Source organism: Cynocephalus volans, chromosome 5 (assembly GCF_027409185.1).
Source record: "Cynocephalus volans isolate mCynVol1 chromosome 5, mCynVol1.pri, whole genome shotgun sequence".
Lineage (NCBI taxonomy): Eukaryota > Metazoa > Chordata > Mammalia > Dermoptera > Cynocephalidae > Cynocephalus > Cynocephalus volans.
In genome coordinates, this window is record NC_084464.1 from 41,962,190 (window position 1) to 41,977,167 (window position 14,978).

The following is a 14,978-nucleotide window of genomic DNA, read 5'->3' on the forward strand; positions in this document are numbered from 1 at the left end:
AGATAGTGTTTTTGTTTGTTTGTTTTCTCTTCATGAATGCCATTTTTATTATACTAGTGAGTTTTGATTTTTCTTGGGTTTTTATGGCAGTGGTAGCTATTTTTCAGGAACCAAACCCAGTACTCCCTTGAGGATTTCTTGTAAGGGTGGTCATGTGGTAGTGAACTCCTGCAGGTTTTGTTTGTCTAAGAAATATACTATTTGCCCTTCATTTTGGAAGGATAGCCTTGCAGGGTAGAGTATTCTTGGCTGGCAATCTTTGTCTTTTAGTATTTTGAATATATCATCCCATTCCTTTCTAGCTTTTCGGGTTTGTGATGAAAAGTCTGATATTAGTCTGATTGGGGCTCCCTTATAGGTGATTTGACGCTTCTCTCTTGCAACTTTTAAGATTCTCTCTTTGTCTCTGAGTTTTGCCAATTTGACTATAACATGTCTTGGAGAAGGCCTTTTTGTGTTGAATAAGTTTGGAGATCATTGAGCTTCCTGGATCTGAAGATCTGTGATTTTTCCTATACCTGGGAAGTTTTCTGCCACTATTTTGTTGAATATGTTTTCAATGCAATCTCTGTTTTCCTCCCCTTCTGGAATACCCATGACTTGGATATTTGAGCGCTTAAGGTTGTCTGATATCTCTCTCAGATTTTCTTCAATGTCTTTGATTCTTTTTTCTTTTTCTTTCTTTTTTTTTTTTTTTTGTCTGCTTGTGCTATTTCAAATAGCCCATCTTCAAGTTCAGAGGTTCTCTCTTCAACTTCCACAAGCCTGCTGGTTAAACTCTCTATTGTGTTTTTTTTTTCACTGAATAACTTCTTCAGTTCAGCAAGTTCTGCTACATTTTTTTTCAGGACATTGATTTCCTTGTACATTTCCTCTTTCAGGTCCTGTATACTTTTCCTCATTTCATCATGATGTCTAGCTGAGTTTTCTTGTATCTCATTCAGTTTCCTTAGAATTATCACTCGAAATTCCTTGTCAGTCATTTCAAGGGCTTCTTGTTCTATAGGATCTAGAGTTTGAGATTTATTAACTTTTGGTGGTGTACTTTCTTGATTTTTTTGTATTTCTGGTATCTTTTTTTTTTATGTTTATTCATTGTGGCAGGCGGTTTCACAGTCCACTGGTTTGAGACTATTGACTAACTAAGATGTTGCTGTGGTTGCCAATTTGGTATGGCTACCTCCGTGACTGCTCAGTTGGCCTCTAGTGCCTTGTGTGTATGGTTGCCTTGGGTCTTGGGCCTCTCTGGGGAGCCACCTCTCTGGTCAGCTTGGACTCTGCTGGGCTGCTGGATCACGGAGGCGGTACCGCAGAGTGTGTGATCTCTGCTGAGCTTTCACTTCCCGTGCAGGACTTCTCCCTGTTCTGTGCGCTCTGGCCCGGGCTGTTGGATTGTGCAGTGGCGACCCCACAGGGTGTGTGGTTTCTGTCGGGTCTCCGCCTCCCTGGCCATACAACTACCCTCTCTGTGTGCACTGTGCTGGGCTGGGATGTGTCTTCTGCAACCCTCGTCTATCAGCTGGGCCTTCAAGACCCTGCTCGGCACCGCCTCGCCCAGGAAGTCTACCAGGTTTCTGCTAGGCACAGACGACCGGTCGCTCTGGGTGCCTTTGTAGCACTGTGTAGATCTTTCTCGGGACTTATCACCTTCCTCCTGGTATCGCGGTTATTTGTGTACTTGTCTTATCTCCCACACCAGAGCATGAGTTCCTCGGGGGAGGAGCCCACAGCACACGGTTCACATTTGTATCCCCCCGGCGGACCAAGTCCAGTGCCCACCCGCAGTCAGCTCTCCAGCAGGTTCAAGCGAACTTGGGAACTCTCCAACCACACTATTCCTAACCAGAAATCGGTTAGGCGTTTTTCCGAACTGGTGGCCACAGAGATGGTATCTGCCTCCCGGTAACAGGAAGTTTACCGGGGGCCAGAGCCCAGGGTGTGGTGGAGTAACAGTCAGCCCAGCCCATACTTCCTTGCCCTCCCGACACTGGCCAGGGACGCCCCACGCCACCAGCCCTGCCAGAGAACCACGCAGGGAGTGGGAGGGGAGGCCGGCCCGCAGGCCCCGGGAAGCCCCACGCCGCCGGGGCAAGCAAATGGGAAGGCTCAGTGAGGAGCCAAGCCGGGCGAGGAGGACAGGCTTGGCTGAGCCGGCCGGAGCTGCCACCACCTGAGAAAATGGAGGCAGCCCCGGGTGCGGTGAGTGGCCTGGTAGGGCAGGCAGAAGCCAGGCGGGCATCTGCCCCCCCGAGCAGGGCCAGGCCGGGGGTCACTCACAGGGCTGTGCCGGGTCGGGCAGCTCCCTCTCTGCCTCTGCTTTGTCGCTGTCCTATGTGCCCATATATATATATATATATATATATATATTTTTTTTTTTTTTTTAACATTTTATTTTGTTGATATACATTGTGGCTGATTATTGCTCCCCATCACCAAAACCTCCCTCCTTTCTCCCTCCCCCCTCCCCCCCAACAATGTCCTTTGTGTTTGCTTGTCGTATCAACTTCAAGTAATTGTGGTTGTTATATCTTCTTCCCCCCCCCCGGTTTTGTGCGTGTGTGTGTGTGTGTGTGAGTGTGTGTGTGAATTTATATATTAATTTTTAGCTCCCACCAATAAGTGAGAACATGTGGTATTTCTCTTTCTGTGCCTGACTTGTTTCACTTAATATAATTCTCTCGAGGTCCATCCATGTTGTTGCAAATGGCAGTATTTCATTCGTTTTTATATCTGAGTAGTATTCCATTGTGTAGATGTACCACATTTTCCATATCCACTCATCTGATGATGGACATTTGGGCTGGTTCCAGCTCTTGGCTATTGTAAAGAGTGCTGCGATGAACATTGGGGAACAGGTATACCTTCGACTTGATGATTTCCATTCCTCTGGGTATATTCCCAACAGTGGGATAGCTGGGTCGTATGGTAGATCTATCTGCAATTGTTTGAGGAACCTCCATACCATTTTCCATAGAGGCTGCACCATTTTGCAGTCCCACCAACAATGTATGAGAGTTCCTTTTTCTCCGCAACCTCGCCAGCATTTATCATTCAGAGTCTTTTCGATTTTAGCCATCCTAACTGGGGTTAGATGGTATCTTGGTGTGGTTTTGATTTGCATTTCCAGGATGCTGAGTGATGTTGAGCCTTTTTTCATATATCTGTTGTTATGTGCCCATATTTTGAGGCGACTTTCTCCTTTGCTAACCTCTGTACATCAGTTCAGAACTGTTCCATCTTCTTCATCCCCCCTCAAGGCAAAAAAGGGAGGAACTGGTTAAATAAGTGAAAGTATATACAGTAGAATAATATGTAGCCTTTAGAAAGAGGCAACTTTATATGTGTGCTCACATGGAATGATCTCTTAGCAAATGAACAAAGTAAGATACTATATTTTATTACTTTATTACCTGGTATTATGTTTAAGAGTAAGGACATTACATTTTATAGTTATTTATATTTGCATATGAGTGTCAGAGATCAATATATTGGTTCTCAGCTCCCAATTCAACTTCAATAATTGCTCTGCCTTAATGGACAAAATTTCTTTAAGGATTTCTCTTTTGCAGCAAGTAAAACATTAAGCTCTCTCAGTAAAGAACTCTGGAGAAACACTGCAGGAGAAAGGAGCTTCGCTTGATGGGTCCAGTGGTTTCATTGCCACTCCAGGTACAGGTGTGAAGATAATCCTGTGGTGCTCTGCCCAACCATGTGGCCAGAAAATGAGGTCCCCAGCAATCTCACAGCCCCAACTCAGACTGCTGATCACCTTCTCACAGCCTTCCCAGTGTGGACACCATATGCTCCAGATTTCTCACCCACACTGACACCCAATTCCTCTGATCACCTGCTCCTCTAAAAGTTTTTCTCCTACAGCTCTCCCAACTCAGACAGAAGTCCACAAGTCCTCCTGCCTCCAGTGGAACCTCAATCCTCTCTGCACGCCCATGCATCTTCTCACCAACTGTGACTTGCCTGTGCCCGTAAGGGCAGCTTCTTGCTTGCTCAGCAACTGTGGACTAGCTCTGGACCAGGCAAATCACTGAATTTTGCTGCCATCCAGCAGGCTTCAAACACCTCTTCTCCAGTGAGGTTTGAATTCCAGCCTTGGGGAAGGGGCCCCACTTCGTCCTTCCTTGTGTCCTCTCTCCCTCAGCCCAAGAGTACCCCATAGAGTTATCTTTATATCTTATAGTTACTCTTTTATCATAGCTTAACAACACTTTATATTAAACTTCTACTGTTTGAATCACTGTAATTTCTGTTTCCTGATTGGACCTACACCAATATAGTATACGACTACATACAATATTGCTAGAAGGATACATAATAAACTGGTCACAACTATTATCACTGGGAAGAGTAAATAGGCAGCTTGAAGAAGGACAAAGGAGGGAAATCTACTCTTTAATACATATGTTTGCCTGTATTTTGAATGTTGCAGCTGTGCCCACTTTACCTATTCAAATAAGTAAATTGAGTGTGTGTGTGAATTTTAAGCTGCTATAAGCTCAGGACAGATGTAGCTACAAGTTTATGTGCCCCACTAGAATCAGTCCCAGTACTCATTACTAATTGTCAGACAAAATGGTGATAAAAAAGTGGCAACTAGAATAAAAATTAAACTAGGCTAATTATAAACACCCTGCTCCTTATTCACTCCCCAAGCTGCTTCATCCATGAATATTTTATATGCCATGAAACTATCAGAGATTTCTAATATATTCCATAATATAATATGAAATCAAAAGAACTTCAAAAAGCTAAATTTAGGAGAAAATCATAGCAAAATGACATGCAATTCTGAGATGATTACTGAGTTTTGTACTTAAGTCTATAATCACATGCAAAAAAGTATCTGAGTATAATCAGAAAAGCTTACGCAATCATGGACTGTAGAATAATGTGATGGCCAAGGGACTGTGATATTGTGACAGAATAAGAAATAAGTGTATTGGCCTCTTCCCCCAGTTGCTGACACAGAGCTCAGAAAGCTCTTGTAATTTCCCCGGTAATATGAGCATTTTTTTCTAATAAGGTGACTCTTAATGGGATCCTGGATGTGGGCTGGTTACCAGAATGACCAAGGCATGATTAGGAGCTTGGAACTTTCAGCTCTACCCACCTTCTTCCAGGAAAGGAAGAGGGGCTGAAGATAGAGTTAATACTCAATCATGCCTAAGTGATGATGCCTTCATAAAAATTCCTGAACAATGGGGTCCAAAGAGCTTCCAGGTTGCGGAATACTTGGTGGTGCTGAGAGGGTGGCATAACCCAGAGGGGGCATGGAAGCTCTGTGTCCCTTCCCACATGCCTTGCCCTATGCATCTCTTCCATCTGGCTTTTCATCTGCATACTTTGTAATATCCTTTATAATAAACTGGTAAATATAAGCAAAGATCTTTCTTGAGTTCTGTGAGCTACTCTAGCAAATAATCTAACCAAAAGAGGGGATCATGGGAACCCCCAATGTATAGCCAATGGATCAGAAGTTCTGGAGGCCCAGAACTATGATTGGAATCTAAAGTGGGGGCAGTCTTGTGGGATCCCTTAACCTGAGGGATCTCACTCTAACTCCAGGTAGATAGTGTCAGAATTGAATTGAATTGAATCTAATAATAGCACATTCAGTTGGTGTCCACTAGAGAATTTCTTGGTCAGTGTGGGAGAAAACCAACACATTTTGGTGACCAAAGTGTTGAGTGCTGAAAACATAAGAGAAAACAGTGAGTTTGGTGTTTTGTAGGTTGGGTTTTTTTCCTTTTATGCTGGGCCCTTATCCATTTTGCAGCTGTCAGATTGTCTTGGATTTGAATCCTAGATCTGCAAACTCATACCCAGAATATGGTGTCATATCAGGGACACATGTTTGTATATTTCTGACAGGTTGGACATTCAGCAGCAGTAGTGGGTAGATCAGCCTTGGTGAGTGGATGCCCTGGCTGTTGGAACCATGCGTACCTCCATCCTGCCACCACAACCACTGCTTTCGTAATCCCACTGTGCTAGCACTGCAGTGATCTATGGCAGAGACTGGTTGATGGGAACCCCCCACAGACATTCTGTTTACTTGGTTGTTTAGTGCCTCTTCTGCTGTGGATGAGCTCTGGTGGGCATTAGCATGAAATACAAAGATATCCATACTTGTTTCCCATTCTCATAGATCCATCCACATGTCTCTTCTCCAGATTTCATTGTCCTTGATCTTCCAAACCTTCTCCTTGCAAGCCCTTGACCAACCAGCCACAGCATTTGTCACTGCCCACATATTCACACATATTCTTCCATTGAGCCACTTTTCCTTCCATACAAAATAGATGACCAGGTGAACCACCCAATGCTCTGCCCATTGGGAGGATTTACCATCACTACTGTCTTACAGAGCCACTTTGAGTGGAGCTATAGAGCAGCAGTAGTCCATTTTCAGCTCACACCAATGTATTGAGCTGATCCATCCACGAACCAAGGTCACTTTTTTTTCCCATCAGCTTGTCATAAGGCATCCTTCTGCCAAGGCAAATTAAAGATGGCTACAAACTATTTGACAATCTTCCCCCAAAAAGTGGTGTCTATTTCCCCTCCCCTTGAATTTGGGTTGATTTGTAACTGTTTTGACCAAGATAGTGTGGCAAAAGTGACACATGACAGCTCTCTGCCTAGTCTGAAAGAGAACTTGCTATTCCACCTTGGTCTCTTGAAGTTCTGAGTTGCCAAGTAAAAAGTCTGAACACCATGCTGGAGATACCATGTGGAAAGACCCCAACAGGAAGAGATAGAAGGGTCAAGATGATCCCAAAGTTGTAGTGAAACCACCAAGGAGCCAGTCATGTGAGTGATGCTGTTTTGGACCCTCTGGGCTGTCCATCTGCCAACTGAATACCTCCAAGTGATCCCATGGAACATAAGAGTCACCCAGCCAAGCTCTTCCTGAATTCTTGACCTATAACACTGTGAGATACAATGAAGTGGTTGTTGGTTTAAAGCACCAGTTTGGGGGAGATTTTATTACACAGAAATAGATAAGTGGAAAATAGCCAATGAGCCACTGGTGTGAAGCAGTACAGAGGCAACAGTACAGATGACATGGGGTCTGGGCCACCTGCTTGTGTACTTTGCTTCTGCCTTCCAGTTCTGCTTATGCTTGATCCAGGACATATTGTTTCTATCTTACAATTGGTGATGTTGTGACCAACTGACCTTGTCACTTGATTGGTTTCACAGAACCCAGCTCATGATGGGCAGTTTTAGCTTCACGGTCATTTGATGTCCCATGGTCAGGATCTCTGTCTCTAATAAGCCCAGTAGCAGGCCAGGAGCTATTTCCTAATGGGATATACTTTCCTACCACAGATAGCATAGCTTTGATCAAGAACCTCAGGGGTCTATGTTGTGGTTTACCTTTGGAGGGTTACCAGAAATATCACACTGCATCTTTTCCCACCACTGATACCTCCAGTGCTCAAGAGTCTGTTGGGTCAGATGTACCAGCAGGGCTGCTGGTACCACAGCCTATAACAGCTGCAAAGCCCTTTTCTGTCCCGGGCTCCAGTCAGTCACTGGTAAATGGCTCTATGCACTATTCACATGGGTGTGAAATATGCTGCTCCTAGAATCAAAAGAGAACTACCAAACATTAGTGGTGCTAAATGTGAAATATGATAATTTGTCTTTACTTTAGAGGGATATCCTGGCATGGTCCAGATGACTGGACATCTAAGAACTTCAAAGGTGTGGAGAGCCCGGAATCTTCATAGGGTTTATCTCCCACCCTCTGATGTGCATTTGTCTTACCAGCGCCACCAACATAACTTGCCGTCTGGTTCATCCTGTTTAACTAATATGTCATTGACAGTGGAACAATGTGATGTTTTGTGAAATGTCCAGAAGGTCCATGTCCAGCGGCATACTGGGACTAGCTCATGCTGCCTCACAGAGCTGATTGTTAAATTTTCAGGAATTTTGCAAACCAGTTGTTAAACACTATCATTATTAAAATTTAAGTTACATAAAATTATATTCAAATAAATTATATTGACAAAATAATAAATACTGAAACTCATCATTTCTTAGTTTTTTACTATTATGTATGCTCTTTGGTTATTTACATCTACTGTGTCTGTAAGTAGTCCCCCCTTATGTGTTTCAAGACCCCCAGTGGATGCCTGTAACAGCAGATAGAATCAAACCTTATGCGTGTACATACTAATTTTTTTCTATACATATATACCTACAGTAAAGTTAAATTGATAAATTAGGCACAGTAAGAGATTAACAATAATTAATAATAAAATAGAACAATTATAACAATATACTGTAATAAAGATTATGTGAATGTGGTCTCTCTCTCAAAATATCGTAACGTATGTCATATTTTTGGACCACAGTTGACCATGAGTAACTGAAACTGCAGAGTGACTACTGTGTAATAAAAATATTATATAATGTACTATATAATGGTGTGTTACTGTTCATCTCTTTAGAGCTCTGCATTTTCAGTAATGTCAGGTTAGCAGTTTAAAATTGGCCATGGTGGGAACATTTACACTATAGAAATCAGCAAATGCTATAAATCAAGACTTTTTTGCCTGAAGTAGTAGCAAATCACTGTCCATGTCCTTTTGGGCCATATTATGGTGGGAGAGTTTTAACATCATCCCGGAGTAAAACTGTAAGTGTATACTTATATCCATACCCTGTAAATGCAAAGCACCTCTGATTCTCCTTCCTGATAGTACTTGAAAAGAACACATTCACCAGATCAACAGCCACGTAACATGGACCTGAAACCATGTTAATCAGGCTCAACAGTCGAAATTAGAGCTATTTCATGGCTGAGTTTATGGTAGTGCAGTCAACTTCTGAGATCCATCTGGTTTTTGTGTGACCAGACTAGGGGAATTAAATGGGGGATGTAATAGGGACAACCACCGCTCATCCTTTAAGAGTGGCATCCATCAACCATTTCCCTTGGATTGTGATATTGATTTATTGTCTTTGTGCGAAGGGGTTGTAGATTCAGGCCTTACACTTGGTCTTCCCTATTACTATAGTTCTTACTCCACAGACCAAAGAACTAATGTGAGGATTCTGCCAACTACCAAGTATGTGTGTTGGGGCGTTGAGGCCACACACCTCCTCCCGGGGCAGAGAACTAGCCACGACCCCACCCAAATATGCATATGTAATCTGTTGAAAACATTCGCCTGGACAGAAGAGATGAGGATGGCACCTGATGGAAGCCACCGGGCAGTGGCCAAGGAAAGACATAGTTTAAAATTATTGAATAAAAGATATTTCCGCGCTCGTGCTCACCGCGTGATTTCAATAGCAAAGCATTAGAGCAAGATGCATGTTCACATGACCTTTAAGATGATAGGTTGAAGTTAGGAAATCCCCTTGCCATATGCTTATAAAAGCAGGTGCTTGTGTGAAAATAAACGGAACTGCTTGACAGAACCCCTGCCGCGTCTGAGTGTCTCTCTGTGGGACTGAATAGGCGGGTGGCAGACTCACCTTCCTCCCGGGCTCTCCTGGCCACTAGGGTGGCAGGAGTAATCCTACCGGTTCCTTCTCTTGCTCATCCCGTGGCGGGGGGATAAAAGGGGCTGCTGGGAGGTTTGGGGCCCGCCGCCCCTGAGCCCCTGCATATGTGCATTTCCATTATACATTCAGAGACTGCAGCAATGACTACTGGGTAGGTGCTGTTTGATTGAATGATGTTCCCCAAGGTTCATATAGTGGAAGCTTAATTCCCACTATAACTGTTGAGGGTTGGAAATCCTATTTTAGTAAGTGGAAGGTGGGGCCTTGAAGAGGTGGTTAGATTGTAGGACCATGCCGTATTTAATGGATTAATAATGGTGGTCAGGGGCGTGGTTCCAAGAGCTTTAAAAGGAGACTGACTGAGGAGGTTGGCCTCTCGCTCTCTCTGCTCCACCATTTTGCAATGTACTACCCTACCGTAACTGAAGCCATCACCAAATAAAGCCTTCACCAGATGTGTTCCCTGGACTGTGGACTTCCAGCCTCTGAAACTGTAAGCAATAAATTTCATTTTCTTATAAATAGCCCAGATTCAGTATTTATGTTATATGTAGCAGAAATGGACAAATACAGTAGGTCCATGGACCTAGCACATCCACTGTGATCTGGACCTGGACCAGGATGTCATTTATTAGCTGACCCCTTAGGCCTCTAATAAATGAGAGGTGTAATATGATCAAGCATAAGTGATTCAGCTGCATTTTATGAGGATTAGACTAAGTGTCACAAGAACTCTTCCGACCCAAAGGTTTTATAATTCTTTGTTACTATAGTGTGGTCCATCTCAGAGAGAAGAATCAAATAGAAAAGGAGGAAGCTGAGAACTTTAAAAACTGGGGTCTTGAATGGATAAATCAGAGGCTGGGGAGGAATATCTGGATACCTGGACTCACTGGAAGTGGTCAGCAGGACAGACATTGCCCTTGTTCTTCTTATTGACAGAAAGAAGCAGTGGGTGACCTTTTTACCTACCGTAGGGATGACTACTACTGGCATATTTCCTCTAGACATTCCCCTGCCCCCTTTATCATAATTAACGGCTAATGAATTGTCTGTGGGCTGTAGAACCCAAGAGTCTCATCACAATTAATGAGCTCTTTCTCTCCATGGAATGGGAGTCCTGGGATCCCTCTATCCACTCCCACACCATGTCAATTTTTCTACCTCTGGTGCCACTAAGAGAGAGATGAACTTCTCCCCAGATTGGCAAAAAGCTCTACAGCAAAAAAGGTATCTCCAAATTCCCTTGGCCTCAACTTCCCTGCAGAGATATGGTGGGCCGTGGTTGGCACACAGCCTCTGCAGCTAGCCCATTGGCTTCGAACATCAGCTCTGATGCTTACTAACTTGCTTGCCAGTTTCCATAGTGTAAATACTCCTGCCATGGTTGATTCAGGTATCAATGGTTTAATAACCATCTCACAATCTTTCTTAAAATTTAATAATCAGAAGATAGTATGCGCCAGCTCCAGCCGATCACTTATATATGTGCTTAGAAAAGTGCCAGGTAGTGAGCATTAACAATCCTTATCATGACCAGAGATCTAATTGTCCATTCAAGGATGCCCATTCCTCTTTATTTTATTTTTAGTTTTCTTCTTGACATCTGAGAGGATTCTAGGCACCAATTAAGAGTTTTGACTTCTGGCAGCAGAAGAGATTATTTGATTGAGGGTAAGTAGAACATTTGCTCTTCTCCTATGAGATATCAGTTTCCATGTGTCCTCAACAGATTTGGAATTAAATAGGGTCTAGAATCCCAGTCCCATCACTTATTGGCTAGGTGACCTTAAACAAGTTACTTATCCTCTCTGAGATTGTTTACTCTTTGGTAAAACTGAGAGAATAATATCTTCTTGGCAGAGTTGCTGTGAGAACGAGGTGTTCGGGGAGCTGCTTAGCACCATGCTTGGCACATAGGAAGCACTCAACAGATGTGGCTACTAATAGCGATGGCGGGTAATGATCACTGGGCTATTATAAACTCTTTGAGGGGAACTTCAACCCCTGCCCTGCCTCCTAGCACATGCTGGCACCTTGCAGCTCAAGAAATGAACAAATGTATAAACCAAAGAATGGATGTATCAGAAGGAAAAGGACTAGGAGAAAAATGGTCAATGAAGGACAGAGTGGAAAAGACAGAGATCAAAAGAGAAAAGGGGGAGAGAAATTAAAGAAGATATAATCTAAAGACATTCAGAGATAAAGTAGAGGAAGAAAGGAAGTGAAATGGCAAGAGAATGACAAAGTGCAAAAAAATTGATTGGAATGATAGTTCATGGAAGAATAAGAAACAGATGGCTATTGTTTGAGGTTACATACAAAGAATTTTATATCACAAAGAAAACAAGGGGATGACTGCTAATGGGCATGGGGTTTCTTCTGGAAGTAATAAAGTGTTCTGGAAGTAGATGACGTTGGTTGCACAACTTGTGCACATACTTAAAACCACTAAATTATACACTTAAGAAGGGTGAATTTTATGGTATGTGAAATATATCAAAAAAACACACAAGAGAGTAATTAATTAAAAATTCAGGATGGTGCTTACATCCTGGGGGTGGGAAATTGAGAGGTCAGGGAGGGACACATAGGAGCTTCTAAAACACTTGAAACTTGTTCAGTTCCTTAACCTGGTCAGTCAGCATATCAGGGGTTGACTTTATTATTCTTTAAACTGTAGATTTGCTTTACTCACACTTCTGAACATAACGATATTTTAAAAATTAAAAATATATATATATCATAAGGAAGAAAAAGACAAAGGGAGAAAAGAAACAAAGAAAGAGACAAAGGCAGAAAGTTCTAGCAACTAGGGAGATGTGCTGGAGCTTAAACACAAGATGAGGACCCTGTGGTGGGAGAGGCTTGTGCCATCCTACAAGCTCCCGAGGCACTTCTGCCGGGTGTCCAACCATCTCACCTGGCACCACCATCTCCCGCACCCTCCTCACCTCCCACCTTCCTAAGGTCTTCTAAGACTAGGGAAGCCTGAGTCTTTGTCTCTCAGTTTGCCAGAGTGGCTGCAGCATCCCATCCCCATCTCTGAACTGTCCTTCTATGCCCCAGTACTTCTCTCTTTTGTGCAAAAATATCCAGCCTCCTTTCCCAGGCACACCACGATCCAGCAGCTCCTTCTCTTCCTCTGTTTCTTCTGGGCACTCTCCCTGATACATCCATCCAAACCGATCCTTCATCTTGCAGACCTTGACTCTTATTCACTCGGTACATTAGTATTTCTGGCCTTTAAATCTTGAAGTCTTTTGATAATGTTCCCGTAAACTCTCCACTGACTTTAACATGCATGGGGCCACTTTCCCCTCCTGCCTGTAACTGCTCATGGCAGGCACTGAGCATATGGACCAATTTCCCTAACCAGGACAACTGATTCAGCAACTTGGGTTGCTAAAGAGGCCGGGGCAACCAAACTGATCTCCCTCTATCAGTGGAGGTTTCTTGAAACAAAAGAAAACCTTCTCTTATAAACAAAACATTCTGTCTCTGGTAAGCTTCCTTGCAAATGAAGAAGTATAAAATAAATGGAATGTAAAGAGTTCTACAGAATTTGTTCAACCAATAGAGAAATGATCAAGCCTACAGAGATAACTGAAAATCAGAAAATTCATTTAAAATATATTACTTTGCTTGTTCCCCCAACAAATCAATAAGGGGCAATATAATCCTCAGAAGAGAACTCAGAACACACGGCACTCAGTAAACTTCTGCTGTAGAAATAAATTAGCTAATTAATTCATGTCTTATGTCAGCTTTCTTCGCCCTCAACCAGTAAATCAGAGAAAACGGCATGAGGCTTCCTTCGTTACTCAATCCCACTAGACAGCCTTTGACCAGAAGGAGCAGAGGAAGAGAAGGAGCTGCAGGATGGTGATGCGTCTGGGGAAGGGAGGCTGGGGGAGTAGAGGCAGAAGAGAAATGTCTTGGTGTGACCTCGCAAGCTCCCAGGGTGAGTTTTATAAGACAGGCTGAATCACGCTAGTCTCACAGCCTCATCCCCCCAGGTTTGGACAGAAACCGACCATGGTCAACCAAAGTTCTCCAGCGGGCTTCCTCCTTCTGGGATTCTCTGAACATCCAGGGCTGGAAAAGATTCTCTTCGTGGTTGTCTTAACTTCCTACCTCCTGACCCTGGTGGGCAACACCCTCATCATCCTGCTCTCTGTGCTGGACCCCAGGCTCCACTCTCCAATGTACTTTTTCCTCTCCAACCTCTCCTTCTTGGACCTCTGCTTTACCACAAGTTGTGTCCCCCAGATGCTGATCAATCTCTGGGGCCCAAAGAAGACCATCAGCTTCCTGGGCTGCTCTGTCCAGCTCTTCATCTTCCTGTCCCTGGGGACCACTGAGTGCATCCTCCTGACAGTGATGGCCTTTGACCGCTATGTAGCTGTCTGCCAGCCCCTCCACTATGTCACCATAATGCACCCCCGCCTGTGTTGGCAACTGGCATCTGTGGCCTGGGTCATTGGACTGGTGGAGTCAGTGGTCCAGACACCACCGACCCTCCGCCTACCGTTCTGCCCCCACCGGCAGGTGGATGACTTTGTCTGTGAGGTCCCAGCTCTAATTAGACTCTCCTGTGGAGACACCACCTACAATGAGATCCAGATGGCAGTTGCCAGTGTCCTCATCTTGGTCGTGCCCCTCAGCCTCATCCTTGTCTCTTATGGTGCCATTGCCAGGGCAGTGCTGAGGACTAATTCTGCCATAGCATGGAGAAAGGCTTTGGGGACCTGCTCCTCCCATCTCATTGTGGTCACCCTCTTCTACAGCTCAGTCATTGCTGTCTATCTCCAGCCCAAAAATCCTTATGCCCGAGAGAGGGGCAAGTTCTTTGGTCTCTTCTATGCAGTGGGCACTCCTTCACTTAACCCTCTCATATACACCCTGCGGAACAAGGAGGTAAAGAGGGCATTCAGGAGGTTGATAGGGAAAGAAGTGGAGCCCAGAGTAAGCTAGGGAGAGCTGCTTAATGGGCTTTAAAATTGCAAAGAGATTCTACATGCTTTTACCGGGACATTTGAGTTCCCCACCCCTCTGCTTCCTCATACCCATCACACCACAGCAATAGATGATAGCCGTGTGGCTGTGGGTGCGGGTGTGTGTGTACGTGTGTGCAAGAGATAGACTGAAAATGTAGTAAAAGGAGGTTTCTCTATATAAAACATTATCATATTTTTAAGTCTTCACCTCCATCATCATGTCCCTGATTTTATCATTTTCATTTCCAACTCCCCTCCCTTGTCATATCATCACAATTTCTTCACCTCCAACTCTAATTCCTACCATATCTTCTTTGCTTCTCCTCTGAGCACCCCACCCCCGCCCCGCTTCCTTAAAAGTCTGTTTTGCATTCTCCTTCTATTTTATTTCCCAAATAACAGCAAGGGAGAGAGAAAGCCGAAGCCCAAATAAAT

General features: G+C 43.9%; 1 protein-coding gene across 1 annotated transcript; it reads left to right on the top strand.

Moving 5' to 3' along the window:
- The first annotated feature begins 13,581 nt into the window (after positions 1-13,581).
- Positions 13,582-14,520, top strand: LOC134378305 (olfactory receptor 2H2). The gene has a single exon (XM_063097312.1). The coding sequence runs from the start codon at positions 13,582-13,584 to the stop codon at positions 14,518-14,520; it is 939 nt and encodes a 312-aa protein (XP_062953382.1).
- Positions 14,521-14,978: the final 458 nt, after the last annotated feature.